We start from the raw sequence: 24019 nt of genomic DNA on the forward strand, positions 1-24019 counted from the left end.
ACTGAATACATGCTGGTGCTAATTATAAAGGTGTTAGAGGTGTACTAATGTGTTCCGGTGTTACAGGTGCTGATTACCAAGGTGTTAGAGGTGTACTAATGTGTTACGGTATTACAGGTGCTAATTACCAAGGTGTTAGAGGTGTGTTAAAGTGTTACGATGTTAGTGTTAGAGGTGTTACGGGTGCTAATTAAGGTGTTAGAGGTGTTAAAGTGCTAATTACCAAGGTGTAACGGTGTTACAGGTGCTAATTATAAAGGTGTTAGAGGTGTTACAGGTGCTAATTACCAAGGTGTTACGGGTGTACTGATGTGTTACGGTGTTACAGGTGCTAATTACCAAGGTGTTACGGGTGTACTAATGTGTTACGGTGTTACAGGTGCTAATTACCAAGGTGTTACGGGTGTACTGATGTGTTACGGTGTTACAGGTGCGGCATCGTGTGACGGGTGACGTAATGGTGCTCAAGATGAACAAACTGCTCAGTAATCGACACAACATGCTCAGGGAGGTGGAGCTCATGAACAGACTGCACCACCCAAATATACTCAGGTCAGTAGTATGCCAGTAGACTCAGTAGCATGAAGTATACTCGGTAGCGTATAGGAGTCTCAGTAGCCTATAGTAGACTCAGTAGCATTTAGTACTCTCAGTAGCATTTAGTAGACTCAGTAGCATTTGGTAGACTCAGTAGCATTTGGTAGACTCAGTAGCATTTAATATACTCGGTGTCCTCTAATAGTCTCAGTAGCCGATAGTAGTGTCAGTAGCGTATAGTAGACTCAGTAGCATATAATAGACTCAGTAGCATTTAGTAGACTCAGTAGCATATAGTAGACTCAGTAGCATTTAATATACCAAGGTGGTCTATGGTATGGTTGGGTGAAATATTAAAACAAATCATCTCAAAAATAAACAGACTATTTTCATGTATTATTTTTCAGTGTCTTAGATTGACGCCAAAATGTGTTCAGTTTAAAAAAAGGGAAATTGGAGTAGAAATAATAGATGTTAATAAGAGTGTACTTATTGTATGGATGAGTGATTGAGATTTTGAAGGGAGAAAAATTGACTGCCAAGTGTTTCAGGGACATTTGTTTATATTAATTCATCTTAATGCCACTGTATATCATTTTTTTTTCTTCCATTTCGTGTGTGGCAGTAGTTGTAGTTGTAGTAGTAGTAGTTGTTGATGTTGTTGTTGGTGGTGGTGGTGGTGGTTTGTTTTTTGTTTTGTCGCGCCAGGTTCATCTGTTACGTGAACCCGGTGGACTGTAGGCTGGATTCCCCCTCCTCCGGCAGTCCACCATCCTCCTTTTGAGGGATAGGGTAGTAGTTGAGGGACGTTTGTATAACCAGGCAGTGGAGCCAGTCAGTTATATCGGTGCCACCACGTGAAGGCATCTCTTTCCAGCATCCATTTCTATAGTCACCCCCTTCCACACAGAAAACGAGCCTAACGAGTTTCTCCAAATCACATTCCACTTGATTCGTAATTCAAGTAATTCAAGTCACTCTCACGGTCATTATCTCACTGTCACCGCTTTATTATGACAGTGACAGCTCTGATCTTTGCTGAAATGCCACGAAAATGCCAGTAACGAGGCGGGCATTGCTGGGTTGATGAGGATTGCGCACTTCGGCCCGCTTTTGTTTTTTGTTGTTTTGCCGCCAGTTGTCCATTCGAATGACATTTCAAATATTTCCGTGTGTACGGGTGTAATTTTTATTTTTTAGTTCCAGCTCTTAATTACAGTATGTTAGAATGTACCCAGCTTTTTTTGTTTGTTTGTTTGTTTCATCGTAGATACAGCTAGAGGTAGATACAGCTAGAGGTAGATAGAAAGGTGAATATATATACTTTTTTTTATTTGATAAGAAAATAAAAACCGGTACGATTCTGAATTCTTGTATTTATATGTTACGCAAGATTTTTTAACGTCATTAGTACGTATTGTCACGAAGAAAAGTAAGCTAAGACTTTCGTGGCCGGTGTAGCGATGGAAGGTGTTACTTGAAAATTTGTACGAGGGATAGATAGCGCTGACGAGGAGCCTACACGTGGTGGCATTGTGTACCTTAGGACCCCTTTTTATTTTCCTGCACCCTGGTCTGACCCTGGTGAGGCGTTGTCTACCATAAGGGGGCCCTGGCTCCCTGCATGTATTCGTGTGTTGTACTGTACATATAGGACAGTCCCACGAAAGCAGTTGCTTACCTGTGGTCAACGGGTCTACTCGCCCAAACAGACCGGGGTTAAACAACAATAACAGCAACAATAACAACAACTACGATGCCCTGTTACACATTTGACTTACTTTATTTGCTTTACATTTTATCTACGTACAATATGTACTTACGCTGTTCCTACTTACACATTGTACTTACGCTGTTCCTACTTACAGTTACTACGGCGTGTGTGTCAACGAGGGTCAGGTCCACGCACTCACCGAGGTAAGTACAAAGACCCAGATTCCCTAAAACCTACTCCATAGCGATTTATTTCCCGCATCGGGCCTCAACATTTAATACCGTTTTAACATGGCCACAATTTGCGTCAGTCATATAAGGGTACCGAGGTGTAATATGCAGCCTAAACCACTTACGTATAGGCGTTACGAAATCCCCAAGGTTACTCCGACCACATTCTTAACCCATTCGCCTCGAGGGTGTACTTATATTCTTCCTGCCATCTCCAGACGATTTTTTTTTTTTTAAGATTTAGAAGGGCCTGTTTCTGCGGCTACCCTCTGTGTAAGCCATCAAGTTTGAAAAGTTTGTGAGGTGATTTAAATCGTCCTGAAACAGCGAAATAAAAAGAAATCCCATCCTCGGAGTGAAGGAGTTAATATCACTTATAATTTTATATTTATTTATGTATGTATGTATTTATTTATTACATCTGACAGCGAAATTGGATGGAAATCATGTATTCACCCGTTTAAAGTTGTCTGTACAATGCAACATGGTGGGCAGTGTGTTTAGGTGGATTCGTATTCGGTAGCAGGAATAAACAATAGATTTTATGGGCATTCGGCGGAGGTGTGTGCTCTGAGTGCGTTCTGGTTTATTATTTTTTTTTAATGAGGTAATTTATTGTTACTGCTGCTGGACGATTTTAGGCGGGGGAGGAAGAGGCAGGGAGTGGTGCAGGGGGAGAATAGGACTTGATGACGTCACTGCATTTACGACACTGTAAGATGAATAAAACACTGGCAGCAACAAAAAAAAAAAGAAAAAAAAAAAAAGTGTCCTCAGGTTGAAGGGTTAATGTCACTTGTAATACGGGGAATTTTTGTATTTTTTACTCTAGCGAGATGATTTTGTAACCTGATTGTGCAGCCACCTTTTTTTCTGTAGTGTTTGTAATCCATTAACAGCGCTCTGTAACTTACGTCATTCGGTAAGTGCGTATTTTCGTGCTGTACGTTTTGTAATTTCGCCACGAGCTGTAATTTTATGGCTCAGTAATTGCGTATATCCTTTTTTGTACTCTTTTGTAACTCGTTAGTCATGTTCTGTGTTGTAATTTTGTCTTTTGTAACCTCGCAGTCTCTTTTAATTAATTTGCTTTACCCACTCATACCTTCATGTAATCCTTATGTAATCAGTTTTGTAACCTCCCTCGTTTAATGTAATGTTGTTTAATATACCGGTATTTATGTAATTCGCTGTAATATTTTTCTGTAACCTCACTGCTCTAATATGAATTATTTTATCCTTACGTATTTATGTAACTGCTGTAACTTTTTTTTGTAACATCGCTGTCTTTTCCGACTGTGTGTGTGTGTGTGTGTGTGTGTGTGTGTGTTAACCCTTCTGTATCTTTATGTAATCCCGTTGTTTCTATGATCATGTTAATTGTCTTTCCTCCTCCTCCTCCTCCTCCTTCTCTGTAGTCTCTTTCATCACTCCTTATTTTTTTCCAAGTCCATATTTCATTTTTTTTTTTTTTAAGTTTAGTGTTGCCGTAACCCATTACTCTTTCTTAATATCTGTAAACATCATATTTTATGGCCTCGTAGTCGCTGTGATCCGCATATTTCATTTTTTTCTTTTTTTCTTTTTTTGATGATGGACTGTTCTAAATGTTAAGGCCGAACGTGACATTAAAAGTTATATTGAGGGAAAATTGTTTTAGTTTGGTATTTATGAAATCAGTGCCAGAGCTTTTCATTCTTTTTTAAAAGTACATGATCTAGTCTAATCATGCATTTCTGTAGGTCACCAGTTCTGTAAATAGTGAAATTAGTAGGCGAGAAAGATATTATTATTATTATTATTATTATTATTATTATTATTAACATATTCAGCTTTTTTTCATTTTTTCCAAGTTTTCAATATTTTAACTTATAGCTACTGTGTGAGAAGTTACGTTTACTCAATAAAATTTACGCTATCACTTACCTTTCCCAAAATCAGTGAGGAATGTTAGCCAAAAATAATGGGGCAATCGGAATCTCCCCCGCTGTTATGAAAGAGTCCAAAACCAAAGAAAACGCCAGATGTTTGATGTAAATTTTCGCTCGCTACAATAAATAAAAAATAAAAGCAAGGTTATTACTAATTATTGAAGTGAGTGTAAATACTTCCTGGTTGCATTTACTGTATTTATTGTGATAAAAGAAAGTTCAAAAATTACTCCTGCGATCGGTTTCCTTAATGAGTGTATGAAGCTTACTATTTACGAAACCCGGGATAGTAAAAATGTGTTTGGGTCCTCTTCATTGACGTGCGCAATCATTTTTGAGGGGAGGGTCTGTTGCTAAAAAATGGCGTGATGTGAAAAGTTCCTTAGGTAGATATAACTGATCTTTTTGGTGACCGTTGACTAAAACTAGAAACCATTCAGGGAGTGTATACCTCAGCCAGCGCCAAATATATATATATATATATATATATATATATATATATATATATATATATATATATATATATATATATATAATTCCTGTTTCCTACCAAACGAATAATTTCACAGGCTGATATAGTTAATTTTCTTGTTATAGTCTGCCTTGTTAGTAACAGAGCGCATACCTCCGCCAACGCCAGTGAAATTTACGATTAATTCTCCTATCCGGAGCCATCTCCTTGACCACCCACTGCCCATCTATCCACCAGATTTCATTGACATCCGATAATAACTTTTTGTGATAAATATTCTCAAACAGACAAAAAGATATAAATGAATACATAACCCCCACCTTACTTTATTGGCGGAGGTAATAATGGAATGGTAATAGTTATGACTAGTTTTACAGTATTTATCATGATTATGGATGGTAATGTAATATATTGAAAGTACTGTAAGTGTAGGCTGAACAACACGATTTGCCTTGGCAGAACAAAGGCCAGAAACGTACAGGAAACATTCTTATTCTTATTATTCTTATTATTTGGCATTATGCATTCCTATCATTTAACAGTCTGCTTTACTATCCATATCTTATTTAAGCATTTGTGATCCATTCATCTTTGTATTCCTGAAAACTTCTCGGTACTCCTTTCAGCTCCTTTGTACTTTCAGTTCCTTTATATTCATTTTGTCCTCATTGTACATCTGTCAGTGGCCATTTGAATTCCCTATTGAATTCCTTTGTAGTAGTGCACATCGTTTCCCCAGTACAGTATATTGGTTTCTTCTCCTTTATACCCCTGTTTTCATTGTACAGTATGTCTGTGGACATTTGAACTCCCTTTGAATTCCTCTGTACCCTAATACACATCCTTTCCCCCAGTACATCAATGGAGGATCCCTTGATGCACTCATAGGGAACCAGGCCATCAACCTCTCATGGGCCACCCGCGTGTCCTTCGCCCTGGACATCGCCCGGGGCATGACCTACCTCCACTCCAGGGGCGTCTTCCACAGGGACCTCACTTCTAAGGTAAGCATGACACCCTTTGCATAATTCTTTGAAGATGGTGATCTCTCTCTCTCTCTCTCTCTCTCTCTCTCTCTCTCTCTTTCTTTTTCTTCTTACCACCCAGTTGTACAGTATTTAGCCTTTTTTTTGTTGGGAGGGGGGGAGCAATGTTTTCATACTGCAGGCTTTAGTTACAGTCTTCATTAATCCATTCAGGACAACAGATCTTCCCAAAGTTCAGTAAAGTTTTTAGTGGGAATGAGAATAACACAATACTTAAGTATAAAATACCTCGTCAGTCCAAAGAGCTTAATTCCTTCAGTATTGTGGCATCTTTTAATGTTTTATTCTTGCTATTATCCTGGACATTAACCCTTAACACGACCTACCTCCACTGCAGAGTTTGAATTCTTATCAGTTTAGGAGGCATTATATATTGCTTATTTCATCTTAATAATTTCTTTGACAGTATATTATTTGTACCATTTTACCAGCAACATACCTGCAGTGTATACCAGTATGAATAATGTACATAATATTAAATTGCCTTATACAAAATAAATCATTCACCCGTTTACTTGATGTATTTTTCATTTTAATTAAGCTACTGCCACATTAGTTTATTCAGCTGTGGGTAGACCTCGTATAGTGAAGGGCTAAATGAAGGCTTTATCTAATTTATCCAGTTCAAAAAATTTCTCCCACTCTGCATCTGATTATCTGAAGCAGAAATCTGTTTTCTGCATTAGACTATGTACATCTTATAACTGCTAGTGTATTCAGGTTATCTTGTAATTTTAATCTAGGTCAGAATGTTACAGTTTATATGCCGACTCCTGAAGTAGATTGTTGAATTATTAAATTGTTTATTTTGTTACACATGGCATTGTATGTACAGTATCTATAGCATATTGTCTTACAGATATGTAATGAAAACTATAGACTCAGGCTAGAGTATTAATCTCCAGCTGTACCTATTGTTGAAGGAATTACACTGTACCCACATTTTTGATAGTTGTTTAGTTGGGTGGGGGGGGGGGGTACGACAATAATGGCGCAACACTGAGACTTCAACATACCATAAATAGGATGAAGGTTTACCCTCTCTCTTACCCAGTATTATGTGTAATGAAGTCACATTAACTTTCACTTCATGACAGTGTGGTGTTACCTTGTGTCATATGCTTCCGAGAATAATGATGTTATGATATGATACCAGTAACAGCTGACTGTAGTTTGTATTGTTGGCAGAAACTTGCCCCCTGTATTGGCTGTTGACTTTGTTTCAGAATGTGTTGATCAAGCACACAACAGAGGGAGGGGAACACAAAATGACTGCAGTTATTGCTGACTTTGGCCTGGCTGCACCAATACCACGTGATAAGTAAGTGTGTGTAAGAAGTTCTTGGTTGTCACCATATACTGTACTGTACAAGTACTGTACATTATATGTCTTCTTTGAATCACATACACCATCAGCATAGCATGATGAAATGCATGCAGCACTGAGAGAAAGAAAGAAAGAGTCCTGTTTTTGGCGACCCTTTATACCCTGTATTTACAGTATCGTAATACTGTTCACATTGGTCTGTTTCTCCATGCACTGTTAGAGTATTATCAACATTAAACACTCTTTCTTAATTCATAGCTTGATGAATTCTTAATTCATAGCTTGATGAATGTGTTTCCATCTCAGTATTGTTGGTGAGTCTTGGCCAAGATGATTTTTATAAGTTAAGACTTTTCTACATGACTCTTGCACTTTTATCAGGGAGTATTTACCAGAAATATTTAGGAAGCTGTAACCTTCCATGTAAAGGGAAAATTGTATAAAGCATGTGTGAGGTGGTTAATGCATTCTGAGAATGAAGCCTGGACAGTAAGAGAGGATGACTTATGTAGGTTTAAACATAAAGAGATGAAGATGGCCTTATTGATGTCCAGTGCATCTTCTAATGACAAAGTTGCAAATGGTGAAATAGCCAATGAACAGTGAAGGTATTGGTGATGTGGTGCTTATGGGGAGATGATGTGGTATGGACAAATGGAAAGAATGGAGGGTTAGCAGGTAAATATTGGATGAAAAAGAGTCTGAATGTGAAGGGTAGGGCACCAAGAAGTAGACCTAAGAGGACTTGGGATGATGTCTTATGAAACACCATCAGGGTTAAGGGACTGAACTTAAGATGTTGTCAGGTTTGTGTAGTTTGGAAAGCCACCATCAGGTACTAAGCCTTTTAGAATGAGGTGGAGGGGGTGAGAGAGGGGGAGGCCAAGGATAAGATGGACGGATGTAGTGGAGAGAGATATGAGAGAGGGGTGTTTAAGCTGGGAGTAGGGCAGTGAAATGGTGGGGGACAGGGTGACATGGAGGCGATTTGTTTGTAGCCACCCCTTATGGGATTAAGGCATTTGGCAGTGGATAGATAGATAGATAGATAGACTTTTGCAAGAAAAGCAATGGATGAGCTGTACCCAAGGCATGTGAGTGAGAGACATGGCATGCATTTACTTTGCTTGTTGGTGTGCTGAGTAAACAAGTATTGCTAAGCCTCAGGAAGCAAACTGAATAGCCTATGCATAGCGTCAGATGCACTGAAAAGAAAAGAAAAAAAAAGTGGCTTTCCCTTAGTGCCAGATTTCTTAATTGGTTTTTTATTTTTTTTTATTTTTTTAAATATATAATTACAGTTATACTTACAAAAGCATCAGAAGATAGCTATTCAGGTACTTGTCATGTAAATGCAGGTGTGTTTGCTATAGAGACTGCTGTCAGAGTGGATGAAGAGAGCTGTATTAGGAAATTGTATGTACAGTATATAACTCATTTAACCCTGGCTTTACATGTTCAGTATTGGCAAATGTTTTTATTATACTGTAATTAACTGACTAATTCTTGGTCACATAAGAAGGTATTTTCATGTGTGTGATGCAAAATGGCAATGTACTGTAATCATGTTATAGTTCAGCAGCCAAGGTGGAGAGTTGGCAGTGTCAGGCCAAGTCAAAGTGGATAGAGTATAGTAAACTTTTTTTTTTTTTTCTTCTTTTTTTTAACATATTGAAGTGTACCATATGGGACGAGAATAACCATATGATATACAATACACTGATGATTTGTGCAGGTGTGTGCGGCTGCGGCAGGTGGGATCACCATACTGGATGGCACCAGAGGTCATACGAGGGGACTGGTATGACCACCATGTTGATATCTTCAGCTTTGGTATCATAGTCTGTGAACTCATTGCAAGGTATGACAATTGTAAGGTTTATGGTGCATCCAGACATTTGTTTAAAATGTACTGTACAGCAGCCATTAGAATGTAGAGTTTTTCATTCGTATAGTTGGTGTTCCTCATCGGTTGTAGTCCCTCAGATGCTATATATATATAAATATCTCCCCTGCTTAGCCAAAGATAAGTTCCCTGTACTTTAATTTGTGAGGAGAGTATTCTCACTAAAGATTTATCAAAAGAGGCATCTACTTACCTGCAAACTTACTTCCAGTATGGTATGAATGCAGCATGACCACATACCACTAGTGCATTGCACTTTTCATATGATGGTTTACAGATAATCTTAGCCAGAACCCCTGGATCTGTCCATCTCATTCTCATTTTTCTTAAGCATTTGCCAAGTGGCAGACTAAATTAAATTCAGTCTTAAGTTTCCAAAAATTTCATGTAAAAAAAGTAAATATATGTTTCTTGAGGGAATTCATAATTTGCAATGGATTTTTAGTGAGTAGATGTTGTAGAAGCTGCACTTTGCAGGTCATAGTATGCACATTTATGCATATTGCACATGTTCTTCTGATATTTTGGTCATTACCCTTTAGTCTGATTGTAATTTATGCTGGATTAGTTTATATGCAAAAAACTGAGACAAGCAAAATAAAAAAAACAAGGTATTACTGTATTATTATTATTATTATTATTATTATTATTATTATTATTATTATTATTATTATTATTATTACTTGAGGGGTAGGGAAGGCAGTTACCCAGATGCCTGCCCCCACCCCCCACCCACAGATCTATCCCTGCATACCCATGGTACATATGTGTATGTGTTTACAGATGTGAGGCTGACCCAGACATCCTGCCACGTACCCACAACTTTGGAATTCACTACTTGGATTTCTACAGTATGATTCAGCCAGACTGCCCATCAGCCTTCCTTCAGATGGCCTTCCAGTGTTGCCAAGTTAGTTCTCACTCATGGTTCTGTTTGGTAATTGTAGGATTGCATCATTACCATCACAAAATATATCTCGCATCACAACACACAGGCCTGTATTCTCGCTGGGTAAGGAAGCACTCTAACACATCCTAAATGATTTATTTTTGCGTATTACTCTTGCCATCCTATTCTCAGTTTCTAAAATCTTTCCAACATCTGCATACTCTGCATAAATGTAATATAAAACAGTATTGGCCAGCTCTGTCCAAAAATAAATAAGTAAAGAAGAGGTGTTTGGGAGCTTCCTTATCTGCCTAGAATACGAGCCTTATTCACTTTATGCACAAACCTTCAATCTAACCTAAGCAAAATACCTCTGGGAGTGCCTGTTTAAAATGGCTGGTTTACTGCAGGCCAGTACATTCATGTCCAGATGAGCCTGGGGCCAGAACAACTGCAGCAGTCTTAAGTTGATGATTACTAGAACAAGTTTCTTTACTTAAAGTTGTTTGTGGCTTATTATGAAGTTGCTTTGATTTTTTTTTTTTTTTTCCCTCATTGATGAACCAGTAGAATATCTCCCAAAGAAGCAATTGGCAGCACACATACTAGACAGTAAGGACCATATTCCAAGTGGCATAGGAGGTTTGGTAGCACCTCTCCTGGGGCAGTTTATTCGCTTGTCTAATACAGTGGATTCGCGTAATCCGCGACAATTAGAGACTGGTACCTACCTGTGGTTTATGAAATTCGCGGTGTACAAAGTTAAGAACCAGTGGGAAAAAAGATTAATAGTCTGGACCCTTATGGAACCCCCCTACAGCACCCTACCTTCTGCTGACAAGAGATCTAAGTCGTTGATGGCAAACGCATCCACTGAAGCCCAGTTTCTTCCATGTTGAAGATGGTGCTCCTCATATAACCCCCTTCATCAGTTACTGCATTCAATACCTTTGGGTAGTCTCTTGCCACAGCCATGTCAGGTGATGCATGCATACCCGTACAGTGGACATTTCTAAGACTTTCCTCTTGATAAACTGCTGGAACCAACCCTGGCTTGCACGAAAGGGCTTGGCAGGGGTTACACTGAGACGTCAACATTCCAGTGTGTGGAACACTATAGCCTTCTCCCTCAATACTGGCCCATCAACAGGAATGTTTTCCCTGGCCTGCCTCAATACAAACATAGCCAGGCAACATTCCGTCCATATTAATGCCCCGTCTTGGCAGTGAACCCGACCGTCAAATGCTCCAGTCCCATAGGCCTTGACACACTTCAAAATTTTTGCCTTGTTCTTGTAAATGGTGTGAATTTTTGACTCGTTCAGGCTGTACTCCTTGGCCAAGTGCGCAAACTTCTCTCCTTTCTCCACTCGACGAATAATGTCCAAATGCTGCTGATAACTGACAGGAGCCTTCTTTTTGGCCCCCAACTGGGTTGAACATCGCCTTTGGGGCTTGGGGTCATCCATAACAGCCCAGGAAGAGGTAACCTTGACAAAAAAAAGGCCAGGTAACGCTCAGAGCTCATGGGGGAGCACATGTTGTTGGCGGTTGGAGGGATAGGAGGTAAAAAAAAAACATGGGAGCTGTAGTGTGCACACTTGCCACGAGGGGTGGGCTGTGATTGGCTGCTGGGTCTAGGTTGTCTGTGATTGGCTAGCAGCTGTGGAATACATCATGGGTGCCTGGATATTATAAATCTCCTCGGAAATGGGCCACTTTGGAACCTAGGAACTGCGTTTTTCGAGTTTTTTCCGTGGGGAAAAAAAAAAAAAAAAAAATAGGGACTGGTTGGGCAAAGTACCGCAGATTACAAATCTGTGGCTTACAGATACGCGGATTAGGCAAATCCACTGTACGTACCTGGTACAGGTATTTTGATATAAAAACAACATAGTTTGCATCAAAAGCATACAGCAGGCTATTGAAGTGTAATGTGCAGAAGGAATAGCTTAGCCACTTAGAATACAACCCTAAATGAGGATGGACTGGAGTTGTATGTTTGATTTATTTGTTAATCCCTTTATTCCAATGATGTGTTTATATTTTGATTCCACCACAAGGTCTTATCCTTATTTATAGAGACATTTGGAAGTGGAGGTGTTACACGTCCTTCATTTACTTCCACAATATGAGAGACCGTTCCTAAGCTGAATAAAATTGTTTGGTGGTAGCAAAAAAAAAAATAAAGTACAACATTGAATTGAAGGTGCTAACTTTGTGGCCTTGTGTCTGTATTTGAGACATTTTCAACATGTCACTGTGTTATACGGTACCCCTGTATCTGAGAATGCCATTTCCCTACATATATTATTATTGTTGCAACCAGATGATTTTATGTAGCTTAGGAAACACATTTCAAACTGGAAGGATTAGTTATAGCCTTCATTAACCCCGTTCCTTACAAGCGGAAAGCAGTTTGGAGAGCAGCCATTAGGTTATAAAGATTTACAGATGGTAGCATGACCAAGGTCTTTAAAAATGTAAATGTAAATATGCTGATGGAGCTTAAAAATATCTTTTTTTTTTTTTTTCCTCTCTTCTCTTTGTCACTCTTCCTTTAGGCAATCCCTTGCCCTGCCTGGGTGTGTATTCTTAAAGGATCTTCGTCAGTTTCCACCTTAAACAAATGCAGTACCTGTGACAGTTAATTGTTATCAGGAGTGATTTTGTTTTGTTATATTTTTTTCACATTAATTTCTTTCTTTTGGTTTTGGTGTGTCCATTGGCTTTGTGAATTAAGATAAAAGCAAATACAAATGGCCCTTAGTTTCAAGAACAATTATGAATACTCTCACTAATGTGCAACGTCTTTTCTAGATTGAGCCAACAACCCGTCCATCATTTGAAGAGTTAACTGGAAAACTGGAGAGTCTTTTGCACCAGTTGACTCCCCCGCCATCCAGACATGCACCCAGGAAGCTTAAAGGTGGGTGTTGGCTCACTCTTTCCATATCCCATATTTTCTTGGGCTTGGCAGGCTTCACTATAACCCTTCCTTTGCATTTTATTTGATACTCATATGCCACAGTATCATCATTCTCATTCTAGTCTCATTTCATATTAAGAAAAATGAGAAACTATAGTAGTGTACAGTATTCCATTGTTGCTGTATCTGAGCTATACTCCACCCTATCGTCATTGTAACTTAACTACTGCATACCCCACTCTATCTGTAGATGAGATAAAAAGTCTTGATGATGATGGCGATGATAATATTTTGGTTTTCATATACAGAAGTAAAGTGTAAGGAAGCAGATGCAGTGAAGATTCTTAAGTCCACATGTGTACCAGTCTAAGTGTTTGTGTGAGGGTATCATGTGGGTGTTATGACAGAAGATCAATGCTTTCAGTAGGAATTTTATATTTATGTACAGTAATATTATGGATTTTGGTTGTGATGTTGATAATGCATTTTTGAAATGACTGTTCATCCATGTTGGTAAAATCCAGTTTCATGCATATATGTATATACAGTACTGTAATTCCGTCATTTTATGAATTGTGAATAACAACAAAATTATCATCATCATTTTGTTACAGCTGTTCTGTGGAAACAAAAGCTGAAACTGATTTTCTTTTTTTTTATGCAAGGAAGAAGGAACCAAAGGCTGAGCATACAGTACCTTGAAATTTACTCTACAGTATACTTAATGTTATGTACACTCGCTCCAGAAAGTATCAGTGCACTGTGGGTCCAATGCCATCCGAATTATTCGACCATGTGGTAGTGACAGCCCGTTAATACCTGTATATATTATAACATTTATGGCCATACAAGTGGTATCTAATATAGCACTCATCAGTTGTTTGGGATGCCTGCGTGTGAGAGGACAGAACCATAACTTCTACTTTCCTTTGTTTCGTGTGTCATAATATTTAATACCGTACATATTCTGCACCGATACTTCTTGAAGCGAGTGTACAGGTGCAGATGTAGATATCGATTCACTTCATTATGACAGCGAGCAATGATATTTAAATTCCATTTATACAGTCTTTAGAACCTTGTTACTTTTTAGAATGTTGTACAAATATAAATGTTTTAGTAAAAACTTGGGCGATATTATCATCTGCATCTGTACCTATACTGTATGCTTTAACTAATAAGACTGTCATTACGTCAGTTTGCCATCGAAGATCGCTATCAGACGACACCTTCAAAGTGTTGCGTCACCAGCTGGGTGAGGGAAGTTGTGTATCTGGGCATCATGGTGGAGGTAGTGGTGTTGGAGGAGCCACTCTCACCCCTCAGGAGATAGCGGAGAAGATGAGTGCAGCAGATCCCTACTTCCAGGCATCATCCTCCACTGTCAACCCCTTCTCCCGCATCAAGTTGCCTGCCCGATCCCAACTGGCTCTACAGGAAGGAGGGCGGTACTGCCATTCCCTGCCTGATTACCTAGTCCTCCTTCCTGATCAGTCAAGCATAGGGAGTTCACGCCACATTCACACTTCTGACTCTTGCTTGTGTCACGCATCCCCCGCCTCCTGCCAGTGTCGAACCCACAGGCAGTTCTCAGCCCAGGTAGAAGGCGGGGGGAAGCAGTGCCAGTGTGTGGGTGGGAACAAACATACTCGGGTAGGGGAGAGGGAGGGTGGGGACTGTAGGTGTAGGCTAGATCCAGGGTGTGGTGAGACTGGGGCAGGGACATGGCAGCAAAATGGGTGCCAGGTGGGTCGGGAGGGTGGGTCTGCCACCAGCATTCCCAGGTCAGATCCTGGTAGTGGTGGGGGTGAGGGTGGGGCAGGGCCGGGGCCAGTCCGTCGGCGGGGTTCAGGTGAGAGTGGGTTCTTCAGTGTAGGAGATGTAGAGCGCCCAAGCACGCCGGACCTCTGCCTCTCATACTCTGAACTGAGCACAGCTTCACTGGTCTCCACTGAGGATGAGGATCCCGGCCGTCATCGCCCTGCTCAACGATCATCTTCAGTGGTGACAGACAGCTCAGAGGACTTGTCCAGCTTAGGGTGCTGTCATGACCACCACACACCCTGCGACTTGACTGCCTATAGCGAAGGAGATGACACCCCAGTCAGTTCCCGTCTCTCTGAGTACGATGTGGAGGTGGACACTGACATAAGACAAATTGTGGATTTTTTCGAGCGCAACATTGGGTGGAGTGGTAGTGGGGGCGGATCAGGGAGCTCTTCCAGGGTGCAGCAGGGAACCGTGGTGCCGCTCCTCACTCACAAATTCTCCGCCCTAAACACCACCCACCGTCCCCCCTTCCTGCCCTGTCCCTTCCATCCCAAGTCATTCGCCGCCAAAGAACACCCTAGGATGCGTCCGCCCTGCACCCGGCGGGACACGTTCAGGGTGAAAGACAGACCTAAGGTGTACATCACTGAGGGCACCGTCCGCGCCAAAAGGGACATTTTCGAGCCAAAGTGAGAGGCAATACCAGATATATTTTTCTTCGTGTAACAGCGGATTTTAAAAACAGAGTTGTTGATATTTTCCGTTTCCTAGTCACAAGCTGAAGTGTTTTGTGATAATAAACTAACATTATTATATTTTTCTTCCTTTGTCTCTAAATGATATGTGAAATAAATATAAAAGCTGCTGAAGTCTTCTTTACCAGTCAGAACCCAAGTTTTTGTCTTAACTTTTATCAGTACATGGAAAATAAAAAGTGTTACTGCTAACATAAATAAGATAGCATTTGACAAATGATGCTGTGATAAACCCATCTGTTGTCAATTTACCATTTTTATAATGCATCATGTGATTGTCATAATATACTGTATTTGACAGTTTCATAGGTCATTTTAATAATTTCTAAATTATTTTCAAAAGATATTTTTCGTCTGTCAGGAATTATACTGAAAAATTTAGTACAGTAATTATAGTTTGCTTATAAAAAAGCATATGAAATAAAGGTATTTTATGCAAAATGGTTTTGTTTACTGTTGCTGCGGGTAGAAAGATGTTAGTTAGCCCTGTATTATCCTCTCTGAAAGGTGATGGGCCCAGGGTTAGGCTACTTTCGTCATGGTTGCCTTCTGGTACTCTCTAATACTTATGAAAATCCTGTAGATTGTATGAGCCTGAAAGATTTAATGAACCCATTGAGTCCAACACACACACACACACACGCACACACACCTTTTTTTTTTTTTTTTTTTTACCTATTGCCATTTCCATATGATTTTATTCAACTTATAATCGACTTCAACATCAATGGACCAGTTGCACTGAACTTAGGAGAGACTGTGTTGAGAAATAATACAAGAACAATCTTTCTCCTGTGATGTTCTTTTGGCCATGGTCAGGAACTTTTTGAAGGACCCATGTATCTGTTCTTAACCAACTTCAGAGTTAAAAATGGGGTGCCAAATCTTTGTCATGTGCTTCTTCATACAAAATTTATCCATGCAGTTTGATCTTTTGCCCGTTCACCAATCTCACCAACTTCCATACCTCACTTTCTGACTTACTCATTTACCATATCTATCCATCGACTTGTTAGGCCACCATGCTTCCTCCCACCTTTATACTCACACACATATATATTCACCACCTTGTTACTGTACATCCATTCTATCCATATGACATGCATTCACTTACCACGTTTCTCAGTGTACAGCTGTCAGTGTAGGAACACTCTTCATATGTGCCATTGTTAAGTATTATGTGGTCAGGGTGTAACCTATAGTGAGGTGACTGAGTTGATACAACGCATACTAGCATTTCTGTCAAAATGTTACATTTCTTTTCAGTTACTAATGGAGTTTAAAATATAATACACACAAATGAGATACACCCAGTCACATCAGATACATTGTGATGCTTATTTGCAGCCATTGATATAACATACTGTTATATATTTCTGTACCTACTGTTGCCTACTTCAGTGGGGTGGTGCCCAAATACAGGAGAAACTCAGTCTCACAGCTGCTGTATGTAATGGTGTACACTAAATTATTTTCACCACCAGGTCCAGCTGAGTTATGGTGTACCCCAGTTGCCTCACTTCTTGCCCATTGTAGATTATTGTGAGTGAGTCATCCCACATAAACCACTTCATTCCAGTTTGCTCTGCTCTTTAAATTGCTGCTCACCTGCCTGGATGCTCAGACTGATCGTTCCTTATCTCCTTCATGCCATCAGTTCACCATCTCCTTGGCCTCCCCTACCTTTCACTCCTGTATATGGTGTTAAATGCTGCAAAGAACTTAGCAGGCTAGTTGTGTACGAGGACTATTGGGTATACACTGGAAAAGTTAATTCTTTATCACCATCACCCAATCCCATATTGCTTCATTGAAACAGTAGCACAGAACAGAGTAAATACCAAAAGTGATATGTCTTACTATTACACTTGAAATTACGGTGAATTAATTGGCATTACTAATATTTTTTGTATGATTATTTGTGTAGCTGTATGGCAGAATAGACAAGGAATATAAAACAAAAAAAAGAGAGCTGATTAAGGCGTGGTTATTTATGTCGATGTAAAGGAAATTGTGCTCTAGCAATTTATCTTACCTGTTACCACAAACTAATGAAATCTTTGGGAAAAATATTTTACAACTTACCCCTCAGAAATCAGAGTTATTTATATTTTGAGTGTGAAATGATACAGTACTGGTATTAGGAAAGCTCATATTGTTTTCTCTTGTTTTGTAGCAGTTAGGCAACCTGTGAGTGTTCAACAAAAACAACCAAGAGATATTCATGATGCAATGCTTAAACAGTTTCATTTGTGTAAATGTGGAAACCTGCGTGTAATGATCTATATGCTGTATTGTTAACGCATACTCCGTTCAGGTTTTCCAACCCTTCCACCCTGATCAATCTTTCGTAAGCTGGATAATCTGGTGGTGACCAGACATTTAAAAAAACATGTTCTTGGACTGAAGGGGTTAAGAAGGGATGAGTGTTTTTTTTTTTTTTTTTTTTTTTTTTAAATACTTGACACATGCCATAATTTTCCTTTAAGATGTCAGTGTTCTGCAGTTCCAGAGGTTTTAACATCTGAAGGTGAATGATTGACTTAGAAAGGAGGTAAGAGAGGGTGGGAAAACAATGATGTTAAACAAAATGGTTTATTTACAGGATGGTATATTTACAGCACATGAGGAGGAATGTTGTATATTGTAGATGATACTGTGGATCCATGACTCTGAATAGTAGAGTTGGACCTCTCCATCAGGAAGGGTTAAATTATACCTTACCTTACTGCACTGATTCGAACCTACTCCTCTTTGTGATTATTATACAGGTATGCAACTGACCTGACTGCATGTGGATGTTATACCAGTTTTATATACAAGTATGGTGATACAACAAGAGAGGTGGTACAGGAGTGAGGTGCTGAGAAAACATCATATTCCATGTATCAGGTATGTACTTTGAAAATGCTGAGTAGTATCAGTCTAGATCATTTGCAGGGTGGTAGGTTGGATACATAAAAATGTTAATGAACTTGGTGATATGATGAGTGGACAGGTGTGGAAGGCTTACCTCTAATAGTACTATATTACAGCTTTTGAAATGTTTGCTGATGGCAAAGGGAAACTTATATTAATGCTCTCCAGGTATTTTTTTGTCAGTAGACTGAAGAGATCACAGGTTCCTGCATAAACTGAACACTGTTAACAGTTACTTTGTCTTTTTTTTTTATGTAGCTATGAGGCACTGCAAAGTGCAGTATATATTGTACATCATAAGAGAGACAGATGCATTGTATCCTATATGATTTGTACATTTACATGAAAGAAGTGAGGATACAACTGAGAGTGAGATGGTGGTGCATGTGAGCAGCTGCAGTGGTGAAAGGAATGCTGACGAGTATTGGTCAAAGTGTAAGGTATTGAACATCATGTGGTGGGGCAGGGTGGTGTACTGAAGCTAGCAGGAGTGAGGGAGAGAGTTCGGTGGGTGGAAGGATGACGGGCCAACACGGTGGCTGTGTAGTGTGAGGCAGGCTTGAGGGTGGTCAGTTTATACCATTTGTGACCACCATCAATAGGGCCACTGCACCATCTGGTTCCTGGTGGTGCACTTTGCCGCAGCACTGATTCCCACACACACTGTTGTGGTGGCCGCATTCGACGTGACACAGCAACTGGGTCCTGCCGTAGCACAAGACAGTATCGGTACGGTCCTGGGGCAGCACTCCACTTGATGGTAGCATTATGGCAGGTGACGCCTCGCACACGCACTCGGGCTTTGCGGGGAGGGCGGGGCAGTGGCAGAGCACGGGCAGTGTGGGCAGCAGTGAGCAGGATGTGGGGTGCTGCACCAGGTGGGGTGGTGCGCACCTGCAGTAGCACTGTCCTGGGAGGTGAGTCCTTCATAGCCAGATATAGTGCACGCAGACTTCCGGCTACACTGGCCACCCGCTTCCCACCCATTGCTGTCACTCGCAACCTCAACCGCCCTCCACCACATGCCACCACCATTACATGCAGGTGGTGGCTGCGGCGCTTGACACGGTACCGTGCCCGAGCAATACCTGAAGCAGAGGGCACCAGCCGTACCAGTTTACCGGGTTGAAGTCGGGGCATGCGGTTTCTGGAGCGTGGTCGTACCACCCCTGTTACCAGTGGTGGCCCGGGACGTCCCACTGCCCACACACTGACGTGAAGTGGGCGGCGTGAGGTGTGAGGCAGTTGATAGTTTGGTTCCGATGTACAGCCTAACACCATCTGCCGATCACTACCCTTACCAGCAGAGGGCAAGTGGGCAGCACGAGCAGCACATAGGGAGAGGAAGGGCTGCCCCTCAGTAGCTGCCAGGCAGTACCCTCCGCTGCCACTGTTGGGAAAATCTATGTAATCAGGTCAGTCACTGCACCCGTACAACGTTACATAACAAGTGCTGCTTTACCAACACAGTGCTGATATATTTTCTTTCCACATTGTCCGGGATGGTAGCTGAGAAAATATACTATGTAAGCATTTTACCATTATTTTCAGTGGTAAAGTCAAGATCACACTATTACATACTCTTTCCTAGAGGCCCCCTTCACCCTGCTATAATTGTTTTGTTTTCAATTGATGGAACTGGGCCAGTTCCACAACTTGAATACTAAATTATAGCTCTAAAATTCAACTAGTTATAATGTATGAGTGAGTCGTCTAGGTTACAATCATAGTTAAAACAACCTTCCATCCTGACTAACAACTGAGCAGAAAGGGATTAGGGATTGTTGTCATGTTTTGAGTAAATGCACTGATATACACTGCACCGATATACACTGCACCCTGCCACACTCACCTGGTGGCCCACGAGAGGGTGAGTGTGGTTCCGCGGGTGTGTGGTGTGGGCGTGGCAGTGAGGGTGCTGGTGGGTGGGGCCGGTGACCATCCACACTCTGCATGGACGTGCACATGGGTCCCACCTTGACTTGCCTGCATCTGTGGGGTGTGGTTATTGCCTCACTCTTCTTGCATCCATCCTGCATCTCACAGTTCTTCTCCCACTCATTCTTCCTACCTCTGCCTTTCTCTTGCATTCTGTCTTTTTGTTCCTTACTCTTCCTGTTTACTCTACCTTTTCTTATTCTGCTTTCCTACCTCTCCCTCACTATTTATGCATCCTGTTTTTCAGTCACTTCAAAAGCCAGCCTTGCAAGCTGCATTTTGGTTCCCTGGCTCATTAACTGTGGCTCGCAAGACAGCACTGGGTAACGTTCCTGTTGTCCCACTTAGTTTCGTACATCAGATTAACTATTTCGTATGCACATTAAATACTCCGAAAACGTTTGAAATTTGTAACGTTCATAATATTAACTTTATCGAAATTGTTTTACTCTTTGTAACCTTAGTAAGAATGGCATGACGGCTCGCCGGTTTATGTATTTTGCTTTATGTTGAGGTGTTTCTTTTAATGTTTATGCTTAGATGTTTTGTTATGGTGTTTGATTTGATATGTTTGTTTATGCCTCGGTGTTTATGTATATTTTAGTGTTTTTTGGTATTTGTCCACCTTATCTGTCTTCTATCCATAATTATTTATTTTTCTGTCAGTTTTACATCATTGTCTGTCTGTTGTATATTGCATTTACCTATATGCTACATTGCTCTCTCTCTCTCTCTCTCTCTCTCTCTCTCTCTCTCTCTCTCTCACCTGTAGGACGTACAATCCCGGGTTCGCCCACTCCCTCTCGATTAGCTTCGACTCCATCCCCTCATAGCTCTCCTCTTCCTTCTCCCCTTCCCCTCCCCCCTCCCCCGTGATGTTGGGGAGGGGGGAGGGGCGGAAGGAGAGGGTCCAGGAGAGGGGGGCGGCGCAGGGGGTAACGGCGATGGTGAGGGGGGAGGGGGAGGGGAGGGGGAACACCACTCTGGAGGATGAAAGTGAGTAAAGCTGATATTAGATTTGCATATCTGCATCAAATTTCTAAGTATTCAGAAATTTTCAAAGGACGTGATGTAATCCAAGACCGTGTTCTCGTCGGTTAAGGAAGCTCCCTAACACCTTTTCCATAGCGATATATATTTGGATACTGCTGGGTAATAGGCCTATCCTGTTGTACACTGTATGTGCAGAATATGACGATGTTTGAAGGATTTACATAACACAATTGGAATGTAAAGCGCAATAAGCGAAATGAATCGCTTAGGAAGAGGTGTTAGGGTCATTGTAGTACCTCTTTGCCTCCCCCGCCCTCAGGTAAGTAGACACCTGTTTATTGGGCGGCAACACCTTCACGTCGTAGGTAAAGTCCTCCTCCGTCAGTAGCTGGTCCAGGGCGGGGGTTGTGTGGTGGTGACAGGCGGCGGAGCTGGGGGAAGGCCGGGCGGTGGGTACGAGCGCTGATAGAATGACTGCGAGGAGGAGGAGGTAGGGGAGGTGAGATGGTTTGGCACCCCCCGCCATCTTGGAAAGGAGAGAAAAGTAAAATTAGCTTTGTATAACTTTGTCTTGTCCTGATCTGGCTTTCCTTGCCCCTTTCTCCTTTTCCTTCCCTTCCATTCCATTCCTCTTCTCTTCCCTTCCCTTCCCTACCTTGCACCTTCTTGCCCTGGCTTTCCATTACGTTCCCCATCCTGCCCTGCCCTTCCTTTCCCTGTCTTGCCCTGCCCTGCCCTCCCCACCCCTGTCTTGCCCTGCCCCGCCATACCCAGTTGTCTTTCTCTACCTGGCTTGACATCCCTGCGCATTATCGTATATCATATGACTTCCTACCAGAGAGAGAGAGGGCGGGGGAAGGAAGGGAGAGAGAGAGTAGAACGAGAAGAAGCAGACGGGGGAAGAGAAGACGAAGGAGAAGGAGAACGAAAGGTGACAGCGGGTGAAATAAGAGTTAAAAACCGCGCGAGATAGACTATACAGCTACACACGCCATCTATACACGACATAAATAAACAGCAGGTCATGATGAAGGCGGCAATTTGAAGCCGTTGCCAACATTCCAAACCTTTCCTCTTTTACACCCGCGATTTCTCAGTAACAATAAATATAACAGACACAACATATACTTACTTATATATCCCATGTGTGTGCCTACGTAAGCTGGTGTAAGTATAGTGGCTTTGGTCCGCATTTTGGTTTTACACGGAGGTTCACTAGCACCTTCTGAGCGATTTATTTCTTGCATACAGTCTGTTGATATTTATGCAGGGTTTAACGATATTAAAAGGACTTACATGAAGCAGAATAGGGCAGTAAGGTGTAATGGGCCAAATAAATCGCTTAGGAAAAAGTGTTATGGAGCTTCCTTAACCGACGAGATAGCTTGGCTTTATCATGGCTCTCCTAATTTCACTGCATCAAAAAATTAAGATCCTTCCATCATCATCTCCTGTCTGAACCTTTCCTTCATCCACAGCCGAACGTCTTCCTTTCGGGGGATAGGGAGGGAGTTGAGGGATGCTTTATCTTATCGGTGCCACCATGTCTGTTAGTGAGGGGGTAAGTTAACGATCCTAAGGTAATTCGTCTGTCGGTATTAACAAGTAACGTATTATTATTATTATTATTATTATTATTATTAATTATTATTATTATTATTATTATTATTATTATTATCGTCATCACCATCTATCACCATCATCATCATCATCATCATCAGTTATCACCACCACCACCACCATATCATCAATTATCATCATCATCATCATCATTTATTATCAACATCAGTCATCATTTTTTGTTACCACACAGCCCCTTCACTGCTACTAATCCTTCCAAGGCTGAAGGAAATCGCCTTGACAGCGCATGAACAAAAAGACACGTTATTACAGTGAAGTGTTTAAGAATACGGTGAAATACGGTGAAATACGACATCGTAGTAGGAGTTAATGTAATTCGGTCTACGATACTATACATTTACCCTCATTTATTATTCATTTTAAGTGGTTTATTATTTATTTTTATTTTTATTTGTGGTTCCTAGGTGAGGGAGAGGAGGGAATTTTTACGTTATCTTGCTTAGGGTACTCTCTCTCTCTCTCTCTCTCACACACACACACACACACACACACACACGCACACGCACGCACGCACGCACGCACGCACACACACACACACACACACACACACACACACACACACACACACACACACACACACACACACACACACTGCCAGCAAGTCATATGATACACGATAATGCGCAGAGATGTCAAGCTGCGGCAGAGCAAAACAACTGGGTATGGCAGGGCAGGTAAGGGAAGGGCAGGGCAAGGCAGGGCAGGGGAAAGTAGGGGAGGGTATCACAAGGCAGGACAGGGCAGGGTAGGGCAAGGCAAGGTAAGGTAGGACAAGGCAGGGTAGGGCAGAAAGGAGGGCAAGGCAGAACAGGCTTGGGTAAGGTAGGGTAGTGCAGGACATAGCAGGGGAGTTGGATGATGTGGCAGGACAGGGCATGGAAGGATGGGCCGAGCTGGGTAGGTCAGGGGAGGAACAGTATAGGGTAAAACAAAATAGGTTAGGATAATGTAGGGTAAGGTAGGGAAGGACAGGTCGGGACACTTAGAAATTGCAAGGAAGAATTGGGGAAGACAGGGCAAGG

At 41.3% G+C, this 24019-nt stretch overlaps 1 protein-coding gene and 1 pseudogene across 1 annotated transcript in view; one reads left to right on the forward strand and one right to left on the reverse strand.

Annotated features, from left to right (window-relative positions):
• LOC145417880 (uncharacterized) overlaps window positions 1-15912 on the forward strand; it is a 142038-nt gene extending 126126 nt beyond the window's left edge. The window contains exons 3-10 of the mRNA XM_080286496.1: window positions 431-552; window positions 2406-2454; window positions 5739-5888; window positions 7157-7251; window positions 8993-9118; window positions 9947-10073; window positions 12873-12981; window positions 14180-15912. Of these exons, the coding sequence (XP_080142622.1) occupies window positions 431-552; window positions 2406-2454; window positions 5739-5888; window positions 7157-7251; window positions 8993-9118; window positions 9947-10073; window positions 12873-12981; window positions 14180-15444 (2043 nt within the window). The 3' untranslated portion in view covers window positions 15445-15912. The remainder of the gene's footprint in view (window positions 1-430; window positions 553-2405; window positions 2455-5738; window positions 5889-7156; window positions 7252-8992; window positions 9119-9946; window positions 10074-12872; window positions 12982-14179) is intronic.
• A 2963-nt stretch (window positions 15913-18875) lies between these two features.
• Window positions 18876-21882, reverse strand: LOC145417751 (uncharacterized; annotated as a pseudogene).
• Between the last annotated feature and the right edge of the window lie 2137 nt (window positions 21883-24019).

Source organism: Coenobita brevimanus, chromosome 111 (genome assembly GCF_032717465.1).
Source record: "Coenobita brevimanus isolate Jiangsu-jjx chromosome 111, ASM3271746v2, whole genome shotgun sequence".
Taxonomy (NCBI): Eukaryota; Metazoa; Arthropoda; class Malacostraca; order Decapoda; family Coenobitidae; genus Coenobita; species Coenobita brevimanus.